This window comes from Aegilops tauschii, chromosome 3 (assembly GCF_002575655.3).
Source record: "Aegilops tauschii subsp. strangulata cultivar AL8/78 chromosome 3, Aet v6.0, whole genome shotgun sequence".
Lineage (NCBI taxonomy): Eukaryota > Viridiplantae > Streptophyta > Magnoliopsida > Poales > Poaceae > Aegilops > Aegilops tauschii.
The window spans coordinates 581,505,725-581,531,477 of NC_053037.3; the positions used below are offsets into that span (position 1 = coordinate 581,505,725).

At 46.4% G+C, this 25,753-nt stretch overlaps 2 protein-coding genes across 2 annotated transcripts; both read right to left on the reverse strand.

The window, feature by feature from the left end:
* Window positions 1-18,155: 18,155 nt before the first annotated feature.
* LOC109744991 (uncharacterized) lies at window positions 18,156-19,379 on the reverse strand. Its single transcript, XM_020304129.1, has one exon. It carries the CDS (start codon window positions 19,377-19,379, stop codon window positions 18,156-18,158), a length of 1,224 nt encoding a protein of 407 aa, XP_020159718.1.
* A 4,129-nt stretch (window positions 19,380-23,508) lies between these two features.
* On the reverse strand, window positions 23,509-24,057 carry LOC141020729 (uncharacterized). The gene has a single exon (XM_073495669.1). The coding sequence runs from the start codon at window positions 24,055-24,057 to the stop codon at window positions 23,509-23,511; it is 549 nt and encodes a 182-aa protein (XP_073351770.1).
* Window positions 24,058-25,753: the final 1,696 nt, after the last annotated feature.

Consider the following 25,753-nt stretch of genomic DNA (forward strand, 5'->3'; position numbering starts at 1 on the left):
GCGTGTGCGTAGGATTTTTTTTGAAATTACTACGTTCCCCAACAACAATACCTATTATCAAACTCCTCCACATTATGGTCAACACGTGCCACTAGTGCACGTGTTGAACCATGGTAACATCCATGGAGATTCCATGGTAAGATTTTTTACTATTACGACATCTGTGCATCTTCTGCATACTTCTAAAACTGAACTACATTGCTAACTACGAAGTTATTACTATGTTTTTCAATAGAGAATCCCCAAGGATTCTGTGCCTCACCTGATGTATCAGAATGGTCGCCTTGATGTTTTGAACATACAACCAGGTCGTCCTACGAATCTCACCTGTCCATATCGGATTTCTAAAACCGGTGAACACATGGTAATCAAAGAATGAAAAAAATGTATGGACAGTCGTAAGGAGGTTCTTGGAAGCAACATTGTGCGAAAGGCAAGAACTGGAGACAGGATAATCTCCATTCTCCATAATGGAGAGTCAGGGGCTATCTTGTTTTATGCTATTTTACCTAAGAGAATATAGTAGGTCCTAAGAGAATTTAGTAGGTCCTATGAAGTACAATGTTTATTATGTGTTACAATGTGTTAGAGTTGATGACGCGGAGTAGTTGTGATTATGACTAGTGACCAACTTGCTATGTGATGTCTCATTGATGAAAACGATGATCATGAGGAGGTGTTATATGACAATGATGTTTGTGATGATAAGTTGTTAATGATATGATGATGATGATGATGATGATGATGATGATGATGATGATGTATTTATTATATCATTGGGTGAAAGAACCGCGGATTAGTTTCAAGTGGATGTCCATCCACTTGAAACTAGTCCACGGTTCTTTCACCCAGTGATGTAATAACTCATTATGATGTAAAAACAATCTCTAAATTACTGTTGTATGAAAACTTGTATAAAGGTGTATGAATACAACATGAAATAAAAAAGAAGTAAAATACAGAATAATAGTAGTAGCGCGGGCTGGGAGAAGCGCTACTACTAAGTCGATATAGTAGTAGCGTGGGTTAACCCACACTACTGCTAACATTTAGCTGTAGCGTCGTACCAGTAGCGCCCGTGCCCATGCTACTGATAGGCCTAAAACACGCGCTACTGCTAGCCTTTTCCCTAGTAGTGGCATCTGGTTCAAGATGAGGCCGCGCTCCTCCAAGTACCACGCCTTGACCTGGTCGTCCATCATCGACATGTCCGCCCCCATCAAGAACGCCAGGTCGGTGTTCCTCTTCCTCGCGGCAATGTTGGTCCGGAGGAGGTCGAGTTTGACGGTGCTGTTCTGTTGGGGAACGCAGTATTTCAAATTTTTTACCTACGATCATGCAAGATCTATCTATGTGATGCATAGCAACGAGCGGGAGAGTGTGTCCACGTACCCTCGTAGACCGAAAGCGGAAGCGTTAAGTAACGCGGTTGATGTAGTCGAACGTCTTCGCGATCCAACCGATCAAGTACCAAATGCACGGCACCTCCGCGATCTGCACACGTTCAGCTCGGTGACGTCCCTCGAACTCTTGATCCAGCTGAGGCCGAGGGAGATTTTCGTCAGCACGACGACGTGATGACGGTGATGATGAAGTTACCGAAGCAGGGCTTCGCCTAAGCACTACAATGTTATGACCGAGGTGGAAATATGTGGAGGGGGCACCGCACACGGCTAAGAATCAACTTGTGTGTCCTAGGGTGCCCCCTGCTCCCGTATATAAAGGAACAAGGGGGAGGCCGGCCGGCCCTCATGGTGCGCCCCCCAAGTAGGATTCCTACAAGGAATCCTATTCCTAGTAGTTTTCCAACAAGGGAAGAGAGGGGGAAAGAAGGAGAGGGAGAGAGGGAGAAGGAAAGGGGGGCGCCGCCCCCCTTCCCTTGTCCTATTCGGACTCCAAGGGGGGGGCTGCCCTGGCTGCCCTCCTCTCTCTCCACTAAGGCCCATGGTGGCCCATTAATTCCCCCGGGGGTTCCGGTAACCCCCCCGGCACTACGGTTTTACCCGAAACCACCCGGAACACTTCGGGTGTCCGAATAACATGATCCAATATATCAATCTTTATGTCTCGACCATTTCGAGACTCCTCGTCATGTCCGTGATCACATCCGGGACCCTGAACTACCTTCGGTACATCAAAACACATAAAATCATAATACTAATCGTCATCGAACGTTAAGCGTGCGGACCCTACGTGTTCGAGAACTATGTAGGCATGACCGAGACTCATCTCCAGTCAATAACCAATAGCGGAACCTGGATCCTCATATTGGCTCCCACATATTCTATGAAGATCTTTATCGGTCAAACCGCATAACAACATACGTTGTTCCCTTTGTCATCGGTATGTTACTTGCCCGAGATTCGATCGTCGGTATCTCAATACCTAGTTCAATCTCGTTACCGGCAAGTCTCTTTACTTGTTCCGTAATGCATCATCCCGTAACTAACTCATTAGTCACATTGCTTGCAAGGCTTATAGTGATGTGCATTACCGAGAGGACCCAGAGATACCTCTCCGACAATCGGAGTGACCAATCGTAATTTCGATCTATGCCAACTCAACAAATACCATTGGAGACACCTATAGAGCATCTTTATAATCACCCAGTTACGTTGTGACATTTGATAGCACACTAAGTGTTTCTTCGGTATTCAGGAGTTGCATAATCTCATAGTCATAGGAACATGTATAAGTCATGAAGAAAGCAATAGCAACAAACTAAACGATCATCGTGCTAAGCTAACGGATGGGTCTTGTCAATCGCATCATTCTCTAATGATGTGATCCCGTTAATCAAATGACAACTCATGTCTATGGCTAGGAAACTTAACCATCTTTGATTAACGAGCTAGTCAAGTAGAAGCATACTAGTGACACTCTGTTTGTCTATGTATTCACACATGTACTAAGTTTCCGGTAAATACAATTCTAGCATGAATAATAAACATTTATCATGATATAAGGAAATATGAATAACAACTTTATTATTGCCTCTAGGGCATATTTCCTTCAGTCTCCCACTTGCACTAGAGTCAATAATCTAGAATACATAGTAATGATTGAACACCCATGGAGTCTTGGTGCTGATCATGTTTTGCTCGTGAGAGAGGCTTAGTCAGTGGGTCTGCAATATTCAGATCCGTATGTATCTTGCAAATCTCTATGTCTCCCTCCTTGACTTGATCGCGGATGGAATTGAAGCGTCTCTTGATGTGCTTGGTTCTCTTGTGAAATCTGGATTACTTTGCCAAGGAAATTGCACCAGTATTGTCACAAAAGATTTTCATTGGACCCGATGCACTAGGTATGACACCTAGATCGGATATTAACTCCTTCATCCAGACTCCTTCATTTGCTGCTTCCAAAGCAGCTATGTACTCCGCTTCACACGTAGATCCCGCCACAACGCTTTGCTTAGAACCGCACCAACTGATAGCTCCACCGTTCAATATAAATACGTATCCAGTTTGTGCTTAGAGTCATCCGGATCAGTGTCAAAGCTTGCATCGACGTAAGAATTTATGACGAGCTCTTTGTCACCTCCATAAACGAGAAACATATCCTTAGTCCTTTTCAGGTATTTCAGGATGTTCTTGACCACTGTCCAGTGATCCACTCCTTGGTACCTCCCTGCTAAACTAATAGCAAGGCACACATCAGGTCTGGCACACAACATTGCATACATGATAGAACCTATGGTTGAAGCATAGGGAATGTCTTTCATTTTCTCTCTATCTTCTGCAGTGGTCGGGCATTGAGTCTGACTCAACTTCACACCTTGTAACACAGGCAAGAACCCTTTCTTTGCTTGATCCATTTTGAACTTATTCAAAACTTTATCAAGGTATGTGCTTTGTGAAAGTCCAATTAAGCATCTTGATCTATCTTTATAGATCTTGATGCCCAATATATAAGCAGCTTCACCGAGGTCTTTCATGGAAAAACTCTTGTTCAAGTATCCTTTTATGCTATCCAGAAATTCTATATCATTTCCAATCAACAATATGTCATCCACATATAATATTAGAAATGCTACAGAGCTCCCACTCACTTTCTTGTAAATACAGGCTTCTCCAAAAGTCTGTATAAAACCATATGCTTTGATCACACTATCAAAACATTTATTCCAACTCCGAGATGCTTGCACCAGTCCATAAATGGATCGCTGGAGCTTGCACACTTTGTTAGCCTTTGGATTGATAAAACCTTCGGGTTGCATCATATACAACTCTTCTTCCAGAAATCCATTCAGGAATGCAGTCTTTACATCCATTTGCCAAATCTCATAATCATAAAATGCGGCAATTGCTAACATGATTTGGACGGACTTAAGCATCGCTACAGGTGAGAAAGTCTCATCGTAGTCAACTCCTTGAACTTGTCAAAAACCTTTCGCAACAAGTCGAGCTTTGTAGGCAGTAACATTACCGTCAGCGTCAGTCTTCTTCTTGAAGAACAATTTATTCTGTATGGCTTGCCGATAATCGGCAAGTCAGCCAAAGTCCACACTTTGTTCTCATACATGGATCCCATCTCAGATTTCATGGCCTCAAGCCATTTCGTGGAATCTGGGATCATCATCGCTTCCTCATAGTTCGTAGGTTCGTCATGGTCAAGTAACATGACCTCTAGAACAGGATTACCGTACCACTCTGGTGCGGATCTTACTCTAGTTGACCTACGAGGTTCAGTAGTAACTTGATCTGAAGTTACATGATCATAATCATTAGCTTCCTCACTAATTGGTGTAGGAATCATAGGAACTGATTTCTGTGATGAACCACTTTCCAATAAGGGAACAGGTACAGTTACCTCATCAAGTTCTACTTTCCTCCCACTCACTTCTTTTGAGAGAAACTCCTTCTCTAGAAAGGATCCATTCTTAGAATGAATGTCTTGCCTTCGGGTATGTGATAGAAGGTGTACCCAACAGTCTCCTTTGGGTATCCTATGAAGACACATTTCTCCGATTTGGGTTCGAGCTTATCAGGTTGAAGCTTTTTTCACATAAGCATCGCAGCCCCAAACTTTAAGAAACGACAACTTGGGTTTCTTGCCAAACCACAGTTCATAAGGTGTCGTCTCAACGGATTTAGATGGTGCCCTATTTAACGTGAATGCAGCCGTCTCTAAAGCATAACCCCAAAACGATAGCGGTAAATCAGGAAGAGACATCATAGATCGCACCATATCTAATAAAGTGCGGTTACGATGTTCAGACACACCATTACGCTGTGGTGTTCCGGGTGGCGTGAGTTGCGAAAACTATTCCGCGTTGTTTCAAATGAAGACCAAACTCGTAACTCAAATATTCCCCTCCACGATCAGATCGCAGAAACTTTATTTTCTTGTTACGATGATTTTCCACTTCACTCTGAAATTCTTTGAACTTTTCAAATGTTTCAAACTTATATTTCATCAAGTAGATATACCCATATCTGCTTAAATTATCTGTTAAGGTCAGAAGATAACGATACCCGCCGCGAGCCTCGATATTCATTGGACCGCATACATCAGTATGTATTATTTCCAATAAATATGTTGCTCGCTCCATTGTTCCGGAGAACGGAGTTTTAGTCATCTTGCCCATGAGGCATGGTTCGCAAGTACCAAGTGATTCATAATCAAGTGATTCAAAAAGTCCATCAGTATGGAGTTTCTTCATGCGCTTTACAACAATATGACCTAAACGGTAGTGCCACAAATAAGTTGCACTATCATTATTAACTCTGCATCTTTTGACTTCAATATTATGAATATGTGTATCACTACTATCGAGATTCAACAAAAATAGACCACTCTTGAAGGGTGCATGACCATAAAAGATATTACTCATATAAATAGAACAACCATTATTCTAAGATTTAAATGAATAACCGTCTCACATCAAACAAGATCTAGATATAATGTTCATGCTTAACGCTGTCAGCAAATAACAATTATTCAGGTCTAAAACTAACCCCGAAGGTAGATGTAGAGGTAGCGTGCCGACGGCGACCACATCAACTTTGGAACCATTTCCCACGCGCATCGTCACCTCGTCCTTAGCCAATCTTCACTTAATCCGTATTCCCTGTTTCGAGTTGCAAATATTAGCAACAGAACCAGTATCAAATACCCATGCACTACTGCGAGCATTAGTAAGGTACACATCAATAACATGTATATCACATATACCTTTATTCACTTTTCCATCCTTCTTATCCGCCAAATACTTGGGGCAGTTCCGCTTCCAGTGACCAGTCCCTTTGCAGTAGAAGCACTCAGTCTCAGGCTTAGGTCCAGACTTGGGCTTCTTCACTTGAGCAGCAACTTGCTTGCCGTTCTTCTTGAAGTTCCCCTTCTTCCCTTTACCCTTTTTCTTGAAACTGGTGGTCTTGTTGACCATCAACACTTGATGCTCCTTCTTGATTTTTACCTCCACAGCCTTTAGCATTACGAAGAGCTCGGGAATTGTCTTATCCATCCCTTGCATATTATAGTTCATCATGAAGCTTTTATAGCTTGGTGGTAGTTTGAAGAACTCTGTCAATGACACTATCATCAGGAAGATTAACTCCCAGCTGAGTCAAGTGGTTGTGGTACCCAGACATCCTGAGTATATGTTCACTGACAGAACTATTCTCCTCCATTTTGCAGCTGTAGAACTTATTGGAGACTTCATATCTCTCAATCCGGGCATTTGCTTGAAATATTAATTTCAACTCCTGGAAAATCTCATATGCTCCATGATGTTCAAAACGACGTTGAAGTCCCGGTTCTAAGCCGTAAAGCATGGCACACTGAACTATCGAGTAGTCATCAGCTTTGCTTTGCCAGACGTTCTTAACGTCATCAGCAGCATCTGCAGCAGGCCTGGCACCTAGTGGTGCTTCAAGGACGTAATTCTTCTATGCAGTAATGAGGATAATCCTCAAGTTACGGACCCAGTCCGCGTAGTTGCTACCATCATCTTTCAACTTAGCTTTCTCTAGGAACGCATTAAAATTCAATGGAACAGTAGCACGGGCCATTGATCTACAACAAGATAGACATGCAAAATACTATCAGGTACTAAGTTCATGATAAATTAAAGTTCAATTAATCATATTACTTAAGAACTCCCACTTAGATAGACATCCCTCTAATCATCTAAGTGATCATGTGATCCAAATCAACTAAACCATGTCCGATCATCACGTGAGATGGAGTAGTTTTCAATGGTGAACATCACTATGTTGATCATGTCTACTATATGATTCACGCTCGACCTTTCAGTCTCAGTGTTCCGAGGCCATATCTGCATAGGCTAGGCTCGTCGAGTTTAACGCGAGTATTCTGCGTGTGCAAAACTGGCTTGCACCCTGTCAGGACCCCGATTCTAAGTCACACCGATCTAGCCTATAACACCTCATATCACTTTGCGGCCTCACACACGGTATTCCCATGGGTGTCGCCTTACCATGGCCCGGGACCATTTGCGCCTTTTGGCTCACGTATATGATAGTGTCGCTAGCATCCATATGACAGAGAACCCGGGCCGACATGACTAGTCGTGAACCCAAAGTGGCACTAACTTACGGGGACAGACATACATGAATCAACATCGAGCATGTCGGTCAGCAGCGTGTGAATCCGGGCTGTAGCACTGGGCTAACAGGACTCCGGGAACCCGGGCTATAGCAGGCTAGGCAGGACTCCGGATGTCACCGCGTGACATTTCCCCGAAGGGACAGACACAGGAATGAGGTGAATCACATGCCGGCCAGTCAAGTGTTCCGGAGCATTAGTGCTGGGCTAGCAGGACTCTGGTGAACCGGGCTGTAGCGGACTACTATGGCTCATGGAAGCACAAGACTACATTTCCCCATAAGAGAGGCTACCAAGGATAAACAACTAGGTTGTCGGATCCCACACATACCAAGCATTTCAATCATACACACAATATGCTCGATATGTGTAAATACAACATGGCATCACAACATAACTCTACGACTCAAGTATTTATTCATTAGGCTCCCAGGAGCCAAGTATTACAAACATGGGTCTCATGACCCCAACATACAGAGCATACAAGCAACAAGCACATGCGGAAGCTTAACTTGTCTGAGTACAGACAACTACAAATGAAGAAGGCTGAGAAGCCTGACTATCTACAAGACTCTGCCGAGGGCACAAGATCATAGCTGAGGTAACAAGCTAAATGTCGAAGTCCACGCGGAACTACTAGCGAGACTGACGTCTCTCTACAAAACATAAAATAGGCAAACATGAGTACAAATGTACCCAAAAAGACTTACGTCAGAACTAACTACATATGCATCGGTATCAACAAAGGGGGTAGTGGAGTTTAACTGCAGCAAGCCAGCTTTAACTCGGTGGATATCCTGAACTACGACTGCAAGTAACTCTTTTGAGGCGGCGCACACGAGTCCACATATTCACCAATCAATACACCACTATGGATCCGCTCCCGTCTACCTACGAGAACGCCATCCATAGCACTCACGCTTATCTTGCGCATTTTAGAGTATCCACTTCAAGTTATCTATGAACTGTTATAGGCAACCCAGAAGTCCTTTACCGCGGACACGGCTATTCGAATAGATGATGTTAACCCTGCAGGGGTGTACTTCTTCACACACGCTCTCACCACTTACCGCCGTTTACACGAAATGTACTCGGCAACCTTCAAGCGGAAGCCCAACGAGGGTGTTGGCCACGGCCTACCTAAACACTCAAGTCTCTAGTCCAGGTTTATCGCCTATTCAGGTTCCATCCGTAGGGAGTCCGGCCGAGGTTTCCACATACGGCCCCGAACGATGTGTATAGGGTTCCGCGACACCAAACGGGCGCCCGGCATACCTAGCCACGTGCCTATCGCATCACAGCCCACCCCTCGGGTCAGCAGTGCGCACGGCCTCCAGCATACTACAAACACCAGAAACTACTTGCAACTCCTGGACAGAGGACAAGGGTGGTTAAGAAGCCGAGAGAGTCAATTAAGGATCCCAATGTGTGGTAGTAGCTATTCATGGATCACAAACACAGAACTCAGTTACTGAGGACGGCTTCAATGAGACAACCCACCATGTACTCCTACATGGCCTCTCACCGCTACCTTTACCAAATCGTGTTCACACACTTAGCTCTCAACAGTAGGACATGTTCACACACCTCCGATTCATCTCCGATGAATCAGACCTGACTCAACTCTAAGCAGTAGCAGGCATGACAAACAAGCATGAATGAGTAGGCACAACAGGGCTCAAACAACTCCTACTCATGCTAGTGGGTTTCATCTATTTACTGTGGCAATGACAGGTCATGCAGAGGAAAGGGGTTCAACTACCGCAGCATGTAACAGTTGAATCGTTGTTGTCCTAATGCAGTAAAAGAGAGCAGGAGCGAGAGGGTGGGATTGTATCGGAATGAACAAGGGGGTTTTCCTTGCCTGATGGAGTGGTAGTAGGATACTGCCCTTCAGTTGGATAATCGAGGGTATCCTCGGAGGCAGAACCTACCACGAAAGATACATCGAACACAATCAACACATGACGATATGCAACAATATGATGCATGCTATGACATGGCAATATGAATGTGTTTTGGGCTAATGCAAGCTAGAACAGATTGAAATGAGTCCATTTGAACCAAAGATTCAAATGCAAACCCATTTTATGAAGTCATAAAGGTGCATTAACTTGTTTCACTTAAACAGCAAGGTTAAAGTGTTCTGATATACATGAAACCATTACAGATGGAAAGATTGGATTTTTCTGATCAATTTTCATATATAAATCTTTTCATTTGGAGTTACAGATTAATTTCTATGAATTTTTGAAGTTTGCAACATTTTCTGGAATTTCCTATATAAAAATAAATCCAGAAAATACTTATTGCGTCAGCATAGCGTCACTGTGACGTCACCAGGTCAACGGGGCTGGTCCAAGTCAAATCTGACCAATTGGGCCCACTGGTCAGTGACTCAGGGCTAGTTAGTGTCGCTGACAGGTGGCCCTGGTCAACTGCCACGTCAGCCTGTCAACCCTGACGCGTGGGTCCGCTGGTTTTGTTAATTAATCTAGCTTAAAACTAAATAGCAGCTTAATTGGGCAACAGGGCCCACTGTCAGTGTCTAGAGAGAGGGGTTAGCTGCTAATGATGTGCCACGTCGGCAGTCGCCTTAGCCTGGCCGGCGGCGACCAAAACGACGGCGGCGCAGCTCGGGTTTGAGCTAAGGGCAGCCAAACCGCGCGAAAGGGCTCTACACGTAGCTAGGAGCGAGCCGCGGCGGGTGGTGCTAGTGGTTGGGCTCGGGGTCGCCGGAAACGACGCCGGCGACGAGTTTGGCGGCGGCCGGAGCTCGGATGAGCTCGGACTCGTCGCTAGGAGGCACAACGAGGTGCATGGAGCAGTGCTACGGGCTGCTTGGGCTGCGGCGAACGCGATGGCGTGCTCAGAATCGAGCCAGCGTGGCTGTGGCCACGATGGCGACATGCAAAGGCGGCGACGCGTGCGGGCGAGCTCGGTGTGGTCGCTGTGGTGCACGAGAAGGCAAACGAGGAGGACGAGGAGGTAGCAGGGCTCACGACGCGTCGGACGAGCGGGTCGGAGGAGTCGGGGACGAGCCGGAGCAAGCGGGGCGGTGAAGTGGATCTCCGGCGACGGGCGGTGAAGATGAGGTCGGTGCGTTGGCTTTAGGGCGAACGAGCGCTCGGGGCTCGGTCTGCTCGACGGAGAGGACGGTGGCGAGAACTACGATGGCGTGGCTGCGGTAGCGTCGGCCATGGTGGGGAGAGGGTGAGGAGAGAGCCAGGGGGAAATGGGGTGTCGGCGGGGTCGGGGCGGCGTCGAGGAGGGGCATCGAGGCGTTGCCGCGCTGTCCAGGCGAAGCAGAGGGGCAGGGAGCTGCGTGGCGAGCTCGGCGTGCGCGGGCGCGCTCCTCTCTGCCTTCCTGGCGAGAGGAAGCAGGTGACTGGCACGGGCCAGCACAGTGCTGGGCCGGCCAGTGGGCTGCCAGGTGGGCTGTGCCAGGTAGGTGGCCAGGTAACTTCTCTCTCTCTCTCTTTTAATTTAGTTTATGTTTTTCTATTTTTCTATAGCTTCTAGGCTTTATTTTAAATACTAAAACGTTTTCCTAAATCCTGAAATTAATTGGGGGCTTTGTTTAAATTATTTCCAACAGCCCACACTTAACTTCAGAATATTTGGGCATTTGAATTATTTTATAGCATTTAAATGCCCAAATGCAAATAGGTAATGATTTAATCCAGTGACCTTATGTGTCCTACAAAAATGTGAACCAATTTTGGCAGAGGTTCTAGACCAAGACAAAAGTGATTGACATTTTAGAAGGGCATTTCAGGTTCATTGAAAAAAGATTTTAGTAAACCCTAGTTGCTTTCAGGGGGTGCTGGGTGTTCTGTCATCCCCATTTCCAAGTTTCTTATCAAAGTAAACATGATGCAACACTCTAATGCATGAACTAGCTGGGGTGTGACACACCCGTTGTATGTGAATGTAGAGCTTATCACACCTGATCATCACGTGGTGTCTCGGCATGACGAACTTTCGCAACGGTGCATACTCAGGGAGAACACTTGTACCTTGAAATTTAGTGAGAGATCATCTTGTAATGCTACCGCCGAACTAAGCAAAAGAAGATGCATAAAGGATAAAAATCACATGCAATCAATATAAGTGATATGATATGGCCATCATCATCTTGTGCCTTTGATCTCCATCTCCAAAGCACCGTCATGATCACCATCGTCACCTGCTTGACACCTTGATCTCCATCGAAGCATCGTTGTCGTCTCGCCAACTATTGCTATCACGACTATCGCTACCGCTTAGTGATAAAGTAAAGCAATTACATGGCGATTGCATTTCATACAATAAAGCGACAACCATAAGGCTCCTGCCAGTTGCCGATAACTGTTACAAAACATGATCATCTCATACAAAAATTTATATATCATCACGTCTTGACCATATCACATCACAGCATACCCTGCAAAAATAAGTTAGACGTCCTCTACTTGTTGTTGCAAATTTTACGTGGCTGCTACGGGCTGAGCAAGAACCGTTCTTACCTACGCATCAAAACCACAACGATTTTTCGTCAATTGTGCTGTTTTAACCTTCAACAAGGACCAGGCGTAGTCACACTCGATTCAACTAAAGTTGGAGAAACTGACACCCACTAGCCACCTGTGTGCGAAGCACGTTGGTAGAACCAGTCTCGCGTAGGCGTACGCATAATGTCGGTCTACCAGTATGACTATTATCGCACAGAACTCTTTGTGTTCTACTCGTGCATATAACATCTATGCATAAACCTGGCTCTGATGCCACTGTTGGGGAACGCAGTATTTCAAAAATTTTACCTACGATCACGCAAGATCTATCTATGTGATGCATATCAACGAGCAGGAGAGTGTCGTCCACATACCCTCGTAGACCGAAAGCGGAACCGTTAAGTAACGCGGTTGATGTAGTCGAACGTCTTCGCGATCCAACCGATCAAGAACCGAACGCACGACACCTCCGCGATCTGCACACGTTCAGCTCGGTGACGTCCCTCGCACTCTTGATCTAGCTGAGGCCGAGGGAGAGTTTCGTCAGCACGACGACGTGATGACGATGATGATGAAGTTACCGAAGCTGGGCTTTGCCTAAGCACTACAACGATAATGATCGAGGTGGAAATATGTGGAGGGGGCACCGCACACGGCTAAGAATCAACTTGTGTGTCCTAGGGTGCCCCCCTGCCCCCGTATATAAAGGAGCAAGGGGGAGGACGGCCGGCCCTCATGGGGCGCGCCCCAAGTAGGATTCCTACTAGGAATCCTATTCCTAGTAGTTTTCCAACAAGGGAAGAGAGGGGGAAGGAAGGACAGGGAGAGAGGGAGAAGGAAAGGGGAACGCCGCCCCCTTCCCTTGTCCTATTCGGACTCCAAGGGGGGGGCTGCCCTCCTCTCTCTCCACTAAGGCCCATGGTGGCCCATTAATTCCCCCGGGGGATTCCGGTAACCCCTCCGGCACTCCGGTTTTACCCGAAACCACCCGGAACACTTCCGATGTCCGAATAACATGGTCCAATATATCAATCATTATGTCTCGACTATTTCGAGACTCCTCGTCATGTCCATGATCACATCCGGGACTCCGAACTACCTTCGGTACATCAAAACACATAAACTCATAATACCGATCGTCATCGAACGTTAAGCGTGCGGACCCTACGGGTTCGAGAACTATGTAGACATGACCGAGACTCATCTCTGGTCAATAAACAATAGCGGAACCTGGATGCTCATATTGGCTCCCCCATATTCTACGAAGATCTTTATCGGTCAAATCGCATAACAACATACGTTGTTCCCTTTGTCATCGGTATGTTACTTGCCCGAGATTCGATCGTCGGTATCTCAATACCTAGTTCAATCTCGTTACTCATTTCGTAATGCATCATCCTGTAACTAACTCATTAGTCACATTGCTTGCAAGGCTTATAGTGATGTGCATTACCAAGAGGGCCCAGAGATACCTCTCCGACAATCGGAGTGACAATCCTAATCTCGATCTATGCCAACTCAACAAATACCATCGGAGACACCTGTAGAGCATCTTTATAATCACCCAGTTACGTTGTGACGTTTGATAGCACATTAAGTGTTCCTCCGGTATTCGGGAGTTGCATAATCTCATAGTCATAGGAACATGTATAAGTCATGAAGAAAGCAATAGCAACAAACTAAACGATCATCGTGCTAAGCTAACGGATGGGTCTTGTCAATCACATCATTCTCTAATGATGTGATCCCGTTAATCAAATGACAACTCATGTTTATGGCTAGGAAACTTAACCATCTTTGATTAACGAGCTAGTCAAGTAGAGGCATACTAGTGACACTCTGTTTGTCTATGTATTCATGCATATACTAAGTTTCCGGTTAATACAATTCTAGCATGAATAATAAACATTTATCATGATATAAGGAAATATAAATAACAACTTTATTATTGCCTCTAGGGCATATTTCCTTCATGTTCGTCATCAACGCCGACCACCGCGCCTTGGATTTCTCCTCCCTCTTGGCGGCGTGGTTCTTGGCATCGGCGATGCACTGCTCGATCGACGATTGCAGCCGCTCGGCAGCTGGTGTGGCGTTCTTCGCCGTCTTTGCTCATTTGTTGCTGTTCGGGCGCCCATCGGCCGCCCCCGGGGTGGGCGCGTCCGGCTTGTATGTCTCCTAGACCTTGGCGAGGGTGCGCCGGACATCCCTCCACTTCTCGCACTTCTCAATCTGGCTGAACACGTGGAGGAACTTGAAGTCTTGGTCGCTGCTGTCCTGGCGGTACATGGTGAACATCAGAACCATCTGCGCAGCCGAAGAACAAGTGTCGACAACATACACGGCGAAAAGAAGCGAGAGCCGGTGGCTGTGCATACCCGACCCTCAATGTTGGCACCGCTTTCCGGGCGAGCCGCGATCTCCTCGATGATCCCATGCCATTTCTTGCGGGCCGTCTAGATGATCGCCCAATGGTTTGACATGGCCTTTGAGCCGCACTGCATGTGGATGGTGGCGAAGTAGGGGTCGACCAGCTTGTGCTCATCGAACGCCGACTTGATACGCATGCAGTACGTGTCGGCGTTCTAGTTCGCACCGGTGACCGGGTCGAGGCTGACGGTTTTCCATGCTTCGGCGAGGCACTCGTCTTCTTTGGACGTCCACTTGACGCGCGGCTCGCCCGTCCTGGCCCCCGCTTCTTTCTTTTCCCTTTCCTCGCCGGCTCCATTTCCTCCTCCTCCTCCTCGCCGTCGTCGAGCTCGTCGTCCATGTCGTCGGTGGTGTCCATTGTGTCGTCTTGCACGCGGAACCCGGGGAAGGAGGCGGCAGCGATCGATCTGCTCGTGATGATCTCGTCCATGTCGGCTTCCGTCGCGTCGGGGTTGCCGAAATGTGATGACGAGGTTTGCGAGAAGGGAAGGGCGCCACGACGTAGATGCGGTGTCGGGGAGGCTGTGTACGCCGGCGGCAAGTAGTTGTACGGGGGGTATTGGACGCCGGCGAACGCGAGCGAGGGAGTGCCTTGGTCGGGGTTCTGACCGGAGGTGCCAAGTACTTCTTCGGTGGCATGGCGGGATGGTGGCCGGATGGCGAGGAGCGGGAGGAGAATGGCGGGAGAAGAGGGGCAGAAGGGGGGGAGCAATGAGGAAATGGAGGGAAAAAGTGTGGGAACGGTGGGAAAAGGCCTGTCTGTCGCCGACAGAGCGGACCCACGTGCCTTTTGGCTTTGGCCGGCGCCCAAGGCGCCCCCCGGGGGCCTGGGATCGGCTCGGGTTCGCCGACCGCTATTTTGGCCCAAACCGGCAATAAACAAGGTCCTGGGGGCGCGACTGGGCTGATTTTTTTCGGCGTCGGCGCTAAAAAAAGAGCCCTGGGGGGCATGTTGGGGGCGCCGCTAGAGATGCTCTTATTCCTATCATGAGAATGTTCCTGGCCTGAGCCTTTTTGAAGTAGTCCAGTTTTAGTAGGCACCTTTATGATTGCATAGGTGCTTGTGTTGTGTGCTGATGTTTCTGGTTCTTCGCATAAGTGATATTTGCCCCTTTTTCTTTTTTTCTGAATTACCAAAAAACAAGTCACGCATACACAAGTAATTGCGCCGAGTCACTGAAATAACACTGATACCAGGTACTACTTAAGAATGAACACAATGATTTCCAGTAGATGATAAGACCATGGTTTTCACTAGTGTTGACACGCTATAGTATGGTCTTGAGTACCTCCTGTTCAAAATAGCTAGCTCACCCACTTGTCTGGTCTATGTTACACTCAAGTTTCAACTACTGTTCTCTGCATGATTACTTTTGCAGCATCACAAGGGCATTTTGAGATCTCGAGATGGAGTTCAGTTCTAAGCCACATTGATTCATACTCTGAGCATGATAGGGTAACTATGAAGCACAAGACCTGCCCAGCAAAAATATGTAAACATCTGAATCTACCAAACCCATCTAGAAACAATAGAAACAAATTGTGTATGAAACTTTGATACAGTAGTAACTGTAAAGTGCAACACCTGCCCGGCAGAAACATGTTAGCATCTGAATCTACCAAACGTGTCTAGAAACCGCAAAAGACAAATTATGTCCAGAATATGCACGGCAAGATGACATTATTAACAGCAATTGTGCTACAACATCCGCATGAAGCATTTGTCTAAAAAGGTCAACAGCTGAACTGAAACAATAAGAGATAATAACTGCAAAGCGTGCAACAGAGAAATGCAGTAAGATATTCATGGATTTTCAGGTTGCAGTACAGTACCACTCTTTTTCTAGAAGAATACTACTAGTCTACTACAGCCATGTCCAATTAGCGCTATAGTGGTGATCTTACTTTCCATAAGACCTACCTAACCATCTCCATTATTATCTAAAGATTTGGAACCATTGTGTTAGAGTAAAGCACCAAGTTCTGCAACAAAGAAAACTGTTCTAACCTATCATGGCAGACAGACGTAAAATGGCCAACCGTTTGACCATCAGTTCCCACAACTGCATATTGCTACAATCCAATACATGATCCTACATAGGCCAAGCTTGATTTAAAGAGAGAAGCACATCATCCGCCCTCATATCCTTGTTACAACCAGCAACACAGAAAATCAATGTTCACAGTGGTAGATGCAATGGATAGATGCATGAAGAGAACTGAATTATAGCAGAATACTTCGTTCAGAGTTGACTATGATACAACGTTCAAGCATTTAATTTGATCAGTAGTGCTCCAAGCTACTCCCTCCGTCCCAAAATAAGTGTCTCAACTTTGTGCTAATTTTAGTACAAAATTGTACAAAGCTTGAAACACTTATTTTGAGTATTCTACAAGGCAGGTGCAGCTTGCCAGTCAGTAAACAGAAAAATCTGCACTTCTCTTTGTCAGCTACAACAAAGGGTACGAACAGCAAACACACTAAAAGTTGACTAATAATTAGACCACTGATCAAGAGGTCAAATCAATTCTCCAGTTCAAGAAATAGTGATATGAGGCATAAAGGTTGCTAATTTCAAAGTACTGAGAATACCACTAAATAAATCGAATAAAGCAGAGAACATGAGGTGGATCAGCTGGCAAACAGTTCAAAAGCAGAGCAAAACGGCTTGGAAATCTTAGCATCAACACAAGTGGTAATCACTTCAGCCCGAAAGGGTGTCAAAACAAGCATTGCTTTTATGCAACTACATAACGAGTCACTTCTGATCAACACAAAAAGAAGAAATTAGCAGGCTCGTCTTGATCCAATCCATGGACATTGCAGCTCATGAGGATACAACAACGTGGCCTCTTAGAAGCACCACTGAAAATGAATATTATCTGAACTCATCCCCTCCTTATCCTCTGAACCTAAGCCCCTGTTCGCCCCGTTCTCACCCCCTTTTCCTAATTGTGATTATTTTCTAAGAGAGGGACATCACAAATTGGTAATCAGAGTTTGTGTTTCGGTCCGTCGCGTGCTTCGTATTCCTGAGATTTTAGTGGTAACATCGACTAACTGGTTGGAGTTCGTCCTCCAGATCGAACTCCCGTTTGTCCTCTTTGCACCGTCAGTTAGAATAGAGGGTAGAAACAGAGAAACACCCTAGAATTGACTATTAAGAAGACCACTAGATAAGAAGGTAAAGTCAGTTCTTCAGTTCAGGAAGTGGGACATGAGGCATATAGCTTGCTAATTATTGAGTACTAAGAAGGCGACTCGATAAATAAAATAAAGCTAAGTCAATTCTTGAGCCCACTAAAATAGATAAATGATGCATATTAGTTGGCAAATATTTTAAAAGCAGAGCAAAATTGATTGTTCATTTGAGCATCAAGTCACACTTAGTCACTTCAGCCCAAAAAGTTAACAAGACAAGCATAGATTAATTGAACCACATAACAGTCTAAGCTTCTAACCATATTTTGTATACAACAATGCAAAGAAATAGGGCAACAGGCTCATGCTTGATCCATTCCAAAGATATTCCACAAAAACTAGGCAGAAAAGAAAGAATTCACTCAACAACCGTCAGATCAAAGACAAAATGTTCACACCATTAACCTTCCAGAGCCGGAAAAAAGGTATGCTGAACAAAACTTTGCTTGAGCCAGTACTTAGAGATGCGTAAGTTTGGGCAACCAAGGTGAACCATTCACAGCATAACCTTCTAGAGCCGGAAAGAATGTATGCTGAACAAGACTTTGCTTGAGCAGCCATTTAGTCATACGGGGGTTTTCTCGACCGATGTTGGAATTTTCAAGCAATTTTCCATTGCTGTCAACACGAATCAGATACCGACCAAGAAGGAGCAGCATGAACACGTCACCATCCCCAGAAACAACTTCCAAACAATAATCATCGTGGTTCCCAAAATCATCCCGTATTTCTGCAAGTGGCAATTTGATTCTGTACTTTTTGTCCCAAACCTCACTTTCGTAGTTCCGCAGCACCCATATACCAATAGTTTCTTTTTCTTTCATAAAGGGATCCACATCAATTTGTTTAATCTCATAGTTACGCCTGTAGATGCCGAGCGTGCCATCCATGTCAAAGATAGTTGCCTGGGTGGAAACAACTGGATCATGCATCAGCCGGAACGACTCATCTATGGTGTCAAATACTATTACCGGTGTGTTGTCCCTCTGATGCTGCGGTGGGTTGCTTTTACCCAGATAAAACTGTGAGTACCAATGCAAGCTATCATCCACTCGGACAGGTACGTCGAAGGTCCACGACCCTGTCTCCGGCCACCCGATGTACCTCGGTGGCTGGTCGGAGCCCAACAGAAAGACATAGCAGCCAATTTGGCCTTCAGACAACTTCATGTCGATTGTCCGTTGCAGTATCAGCCTGTACTCGCCGGTGGGTCGGTGGGCATACATCCCCACGATGTGGAAGTCCCACGGTGGACACCTGAGTGGGGCATGCTCACGCGTGGCCGGGTTGCAGACGGAGAAGCTGCGAAAGCGAGCAGTGTAGTCGAACTTGGAGAGGACGAGGAGGCCGTCGCAGGAGGCCTCCAGATCAAAGGCCTCGTCAAGCTGGGCAACGGTCTGGACATCATTGGCCCGATGGTCGAAGGCGCGGATGTTATGGCAGGGGACGCCGAAGATCTCTTCGCCGGCGAGGAAGACGGGGTGGGCAGGCTGGTGGGTGTGGTGAGCGAGGAGGAAGCGGCGCTTGGAGGTGGCGCGGCGCCATGCACGGCAGACGGCACGACAGCAGAGGAGGGACTTCGGGGGGAGGCGCACAAGGATATTCGAGAAGATGATCTCCTCCGGGAGGCCAGCGCGGCGGCGGAGAGGCGTCTCTCCTGCTGCCCTTGCGGCCTTCCCCATGGTGCCTCGCCGCCGATCTGGAGAGAAATGTGGTGATCTTTCGGGAACCCTTGGGCTGGGTTTAGTAGAATGGCTTGGCTGGGTTTATCCCTGATTCATTTGCAACTTGAAAAAATAACTTGCTAGAAATACTCCAGTTTTATTAGGGATCTGTGTCACTACATAGAAAAATATCTTTGCCAAAAGTATGGCGTACAATAAATAAAAATGGGTCCGTCTAGGACACATCTAGATGTGACATAGTTGATGTTCACTCTGTTTTGTGATTTTTTTTTTGTTTTTGTTTTGTTTTTTGTTGCTGCATTATGTATTTGTAGGAGTTTAGATGTGACATCATTAGAAAACATCTAGATGTGAATTAGTCAAACTGAATAAAAATAATGCCAGATTATCATTCCAAAACAATAAGGATATTGATCGAAAGAAATCATGCTACAACTACCAAATCTGCGCAAGTAATCTCGGAAGTTTTTTTACATCTCAATGGCGATTGTAGATGTGCTTGTGTGATGGCTATTTTTCTTTTACAATTTGGTTCGCTTTACGCAAAACGAGTCACAATACATGTTTATTCCCTTTGGCATTTCTTTATGATGAAAAGACAATAATGTTTCCGTCAAGTTCTTGAAAGAAAGGGGGAAAACATTTTTGCATCACTCAATCGATAAGAGAGGACCACATATCAGCAAAAAAGAAACATGTTTGTCATCTTTTATTTGCACAACAAATGGAACATCACCCCACCACATCTGCTAACCTGAACTGTTTCTCCACTAAAAAAATGGAGTTTACGCAAATTGGCTTGGGATGCAAATTTTTATAGCTTATGCATAAAAAATTTATAGCTTATGAGCACATATTAGCAGAAAAAATCTTTTCTTCAAACATGAAAAATCTAATCGAGGGAGAAGAATGGGCAAGGAGAGTTATCATTTATTTAATTTCTTAACAAGCAGAAGAGCTATCATGTTTCAACAAAAGCATCGCTTTGTGAGAAAGGCTTCATCCCAAAACCTAACCGGAAGGGAGGAATGACGAGGAGAGCTAAGCGTGTTTCGACATTTTTTTTTTGGAAAAGGGGTGATTCCCCGGCCTCTGCATCAGGTGGATGCATACGGCCACTTAGATAAATAAAATAGGTTCCACAATGTCGGAAAAGTCGTAAAAGAAAACTACGTCGAGCTCACATAGACGTCGAACGAAAATACAAAAAAGGCCATAAAGCCACAACCGGCTGGCAGAAAACTAGGTATGGAAACTAATTGCCAATCCTATTACATGACCGCCATCCAAACCGGTTGAATATATCCCGCGCTACCATCTCCCACCGGACAGATCCAGTAACCAAACGCTCCCTGGCCTCCGTCGGAGTGAGTAGGGACCACATACGGATCAACGCCGTAGCTCGGAATACAACCTGCAAAAAATGAATAGTAGTTATTCTGTTAAAAGCCAAATCATTTCTGCAGTTCCAAATTGCCCATAACAACGCACAAACTCCTACACGAATGTGTCTAGCTGTACCGGACTCTATCCCATCCAGCCACGTTCCAAATAACGACCCGACCGAACTCGGAGGAGTAATGTTAAAAGCAATTTGCACTGAGCGCCACAAGATTTTTGCCAACGGGCACTCAAAGAATAGATGTTTAATGGTTTCATCCCGATCACAGAAACTACACCTAGTAGATCCTGTCCAATTGCGCTTAACCAAGTTGTCCTTTGTTAAAATGACCTGTTTATGGACAAACCACATAAACACTTTGATTTTCAAAGGAACTTTAACTTTCCAAACATGTTTGGAATTAGGAATGACACTCGAGTTAATAACATCGATGTACATCGATTTAACGGTAAAATGTCCAGACCTAGTAAGCTTCCAACACAACTGATCGGGCTGATGTTGTAGCTGAACGTCCATCAGTCTACGCACCAGATGAAGCCAGGCTTCCCATCTATTACCAACAAGCACCCTCCTAAACTGAATATTAAGGGGTGTGGCCTGCATAATCGTTGCCACAAGCGCATCACGGCGATGCACAATACGATACAGAGTTGGGTACTGTAACGCCAACGGAGTCTCACCAAGCCAGGTGTCCTCCCAGAAGCGAGTATCATTACCATCGCCGACTATAAACTTTGTTCTATTAAAGAAGGCTGTCTTAACTCTCATAAGCCCCTTCCAAAATGGCGAATCAGTTGGTCGCATTGTCACCTGTGACAAAGTTTTGGATTGCAAATACTTGTTACGAAGTATCTGTGCCCAAGTCGCATCATTCCCATCTGATAACTTATATAGCCACTTACTAAGCAGGCATCTGTTCTTTACCTCAAGGTTCTCAATACCCAACCCCCCCTGATCCTTGGGACGACAAATGATATCCCACTTGGCGAGTCTATACTCTCTTTTTAGATCGTCACTCTGCCAAAAAAATCTTGACCGATAAAAGTCCAGCCGTTTCCTAACCCCAACTGGAGCCTCAAAGAAAGATAGTAGGAACATCGGCAAACTTGTGAGCACCGAATTAATAAGAATCAACCGGCCTCCATAAGATAGAAGTTTGCCCTTCCAACAACTAAGTTTCTTTTCGAACCGATCTTCGATACATTTCCATTCTCTGTTCGTGAGCTTACGATGATGAATGGGAATACCTAGGTAAGTAAAAGGTAAAGCCCCTAATTCACAACCAAACAATTGCCTATAAGCCTCTTGTTCCTCCTTGGCTCGACCAAAGCAGAACAACTCGCTTTTATGAAAGTTAATCTTTAAACCGGACAATTGTTCAAATAAGCACAACACCAGCTTCATGTTTCTCGCTTTTGCCAAGTCATGCTCCATAAAGATGATTGTATCATCAGCGTATTGCAAAATGGACACACCCCCATCAACTAGGTTAGGCACCAAGCCACCTACCTGACCGGCGTTCTTTGCCCTACCTATGAGAATAGCCAACATATCAACTACAATGTTGAACAATATAGGGGACATTGGATCTCCTTGTCTTAGGCCTTTGTGTGTCTGAAAATAATGACCTATATCCTCATTGACTTTAATTCCAACACTTCCTTTTTGCGTAAAGGATTCTACCTGGCGTCTCCAGGCCTCATCAAAACCCTTCATACGTAAAGCCTGTTGAAGGAAAGGCCATTTGACTTTGTCATACGCTTTTTCGAAATCCACTTTAAAAACAACCCCATCCAGCTTTTTCGTGTGGATTTCATGGAGTGTTTCATGTAGGACCACAACACCCTCAAGAATGTTCCTGTCCGGCATGAAAGCCGTTTGGGTAGGCTGCACAACGGCATGCGCGATCTGTGAGAGCCTATTGGTCCCGACCTTGGTGAAAATTTTGAAGCTAACGTTAAGAAGACAGATTGGCCTGAATTGCTCAATTCTCACTGCCTCTGCTTTCTTAGGAAGAAGGGTGATCGTTCCAAAATTTAGCTGAAAAAGATGAAGCTGCCCAGCAAATAGATCATGGAACAAAGGCAACAATTCTCCTTTAATAATAAACCAGCATTTCTTATAGAACTCCGCTGGAAATCCATCTGGGCCAGGCGCTTTGTTAGTTTCCATTTGTGAGACGGCATCAAATACCTCTTTCTCGGTAAAAGGAGCCGTCAGAACATCATTCTCCACAACTGTGAGCTGAGGAACATCCTCAACCCTGGACTCATCCAGAGACACACAGTTATTGTCTGAAGGACCAAACAACTGCTTATAGAATTCAGTAATGTACAATTTTAGGTTCTCCTGTCCTACAATTGTACCCTCATCTTGCTCAAGCTGAAAGATCCTCTTCTTTCGATGCTTACCATTAGCAATCATATGAAAAAATTCAGTGTTCGCGTCCCCCTGGACTACTCTCCGGACCTTGGCCCGCAACGCCCACTTCAACTCTTCTTCCCTAAGAAGTTCCTTCAGCCTCAATTCCGCGTCCATCTTGGCTTGAAGCTCCGCTACTAGCAGAAGCGTGGTTTCTGCCTTTACATCTAGGGATTGAATAAGGGAGAGGAGCCTTTCCTTTTCAACCTTATAAATCCCGCTAAGATGCTTAGCCCATCCACGCAGGACACTCCTCAAGTGCCTGATCTTATTCTGCCATCGCTGGAGCGCAGTCTTGCCTCCTCAATCCTTAGCCCACTCTCTAGCCACAAGATCAAAGAAGCCTTCACGCTCAAACCACGCCATCTCAAAGGAGAACACATTCTTATTCCCCAAGTGGGAGGGCTGACCAGAGTCCACAAATAGCGGCGTGTGGTCGGAAATACCACGGGATAAGGCCTGGACTGTTACTAGAGGAAACTTCTGCTCCCAATCGACACTAGCCAACACACGGTCCAACTTCTCATACGTCGGAATTGGCAGCGCATTAGCCCAGGTGAATTTTCTGCCCGAGAGCTCAATTTCTCTCAGGTTCAAACTCTCAATGATAGTATTAAACATGAACGACCATCTGCCGTCAAAGTTATCGTTGTTCTTATCCTCACGCCTCCTAATAATATTGAAATCACCCCCCACCAGGTACGGCAGCTGCTCGGAACCACACATCCGAACTAGATCAGCCAGGAAATCGGGCTTGAGCTCGGGCTGCGCAGCCCCATAAACCGCAACCAAAGCCCAGTTAAACCCATCTTCCTTCGACCGCACCCGGAACTTGACTGGAAAGTCTCCCATAACCACACTGCGAACCTCAAGCGTCTCGCACCTAACGCCAAGTAAGATTCCACCTGATCGCCCTCTCGGCGGCAAGCAATGCCAATCAAATGCAATACCCCCCGACAAAGAATTTAGAAACTGAGGTGCAAAATTATCTCTCCCCGTCTCCAAAAGAGTGATAAAATCTAAGCGATGTTCGACAGACGCCTCAGCAAGAAACCTTCTTTTAGCCAAGTCTCTCAGACCTCTGCTATTCCAAAAGATTCCTTTCATAGTTCATCGTAGAATTTTTTTGCCGAACGCAACCTAGCACTCCTACGCACTGTGGATACCGGGTATACCTTCCGTTTCCACTTGCGCTTTGGAATAGCTTGACTCTGCAACTGGTCCTCATGCCCAGTGTCAAAGGGGCTTGCCAAGCTTATCTCAGTAGAGACATCCTCTACCCCCGCCTCAGAACTAGAAGGCAACAGTCCTCACATAAATTGTCAAGCACCCTGACCCCAAGCGCATCAACCTCCGAATCACACATGGGTTTAACAGCCGCAATATTGCGAATCATCTCTAAGGCCCGCTCAGCCTCTAGGTCAAGTAGGTCATTAATAGAATTAGTAGTTTCATTTTCATTACTACCAAGAGAAATTCCTAATTGATTTGCATTATCAAGAATCTCATCATTTGAAAAATGCAAAATGGAATTGGAAATATTGACCGACATACCAGTAGTGACTTCAACATCACGGAGCTTGGCCGCCCTCATAGCGCACCGTTGCTGGATGTCGTCCACCTCCGGATGTGCCTGGAGACGGGCACTCACCCGGCGCCCCTCAGACATGGGGTCCTGAATCCCGCCAAACGCAATCACCTCCTCCCGAGAGATCCCGGATGGGGTACGGCCTCCTGCCGCACCCGAACCCGCAGACCGAGCGACCTGCCTGGCCCCCCCCGCGGTCGCGCCAGTAGGAGGAAAGGACGCCTGGCACGCCCCACCAGACGATGGCATCACCGATGGTGGTGGAGACAAAGCCAGGAACTCCCGCCCTGGCTCCCCAACCTGCACCGGAGAGGTCGCCACCATAGGAGAAAGCTCCGAGGCCACCTGCCCCGAGCCCACTCCCGAAGGCGAAATCGACACCGTCCGAGAAGAAATCACAACGGGGGAGGAAGTATCCGAGTCCTCCTGACCCAGACCTCCTCCTAGCGTAGAAGAGGACACTGGAGCCACCTGCCCCGCATCCCCGTCCTCCGCACAAACAGAACCTGAGACCGCTTGGCCTATGGCTCCTCCCTGCACACGGGACCCGGTAGGCTGCGGCATCTCCAGATGGGGAACCATGCGCTGACCAGAAGAGGGAGTGGCCACCGGCCAACTCACCTCCTCCGCCCCCCTGACCACAAGTGATGAAGCCCCGAGATCCCCAGAACCCGAGTCCAGAGCATCCATAAAATCCAACGCAGGCAAAGCGAGCTCAAAGGCCTCCTCGGACTCGACCCGGTCGCTCCACAACCTCGGCGGTGCAGAAAAAGGCTCGAAAGATCCAAATCTCAACGACTTCGAAGGCACCGAGGAGGGCTGGGCAGCTCCATCCCCGGTCGTCGCGGTCTCAGACCCCGGCCCCATGGACAACTGTCGTCCAGAGTCCTCAACCGGCGGTTCCTGAACTCCCGCATCACCGTCACCCTCATGCATATCAACGTCAGACGCGTGATCCGG

Coding starts and splice junctions, on each gene's coding strand:
- LOC109744991 (XM_020304129.1), bottom strand. CDS start 19,379: ATGGGGAAGGCCGCAAGGGCAGCAGGAGAGACGCCTCTCCGCCGCCGC.
- LOC141020729 (XM_073495669.1), bottom strand. CDS start 24,057: ATGGGAGACTTTCCAGTCAAGTTCCGGGTGCGGTCGAAGGAAGATGGG.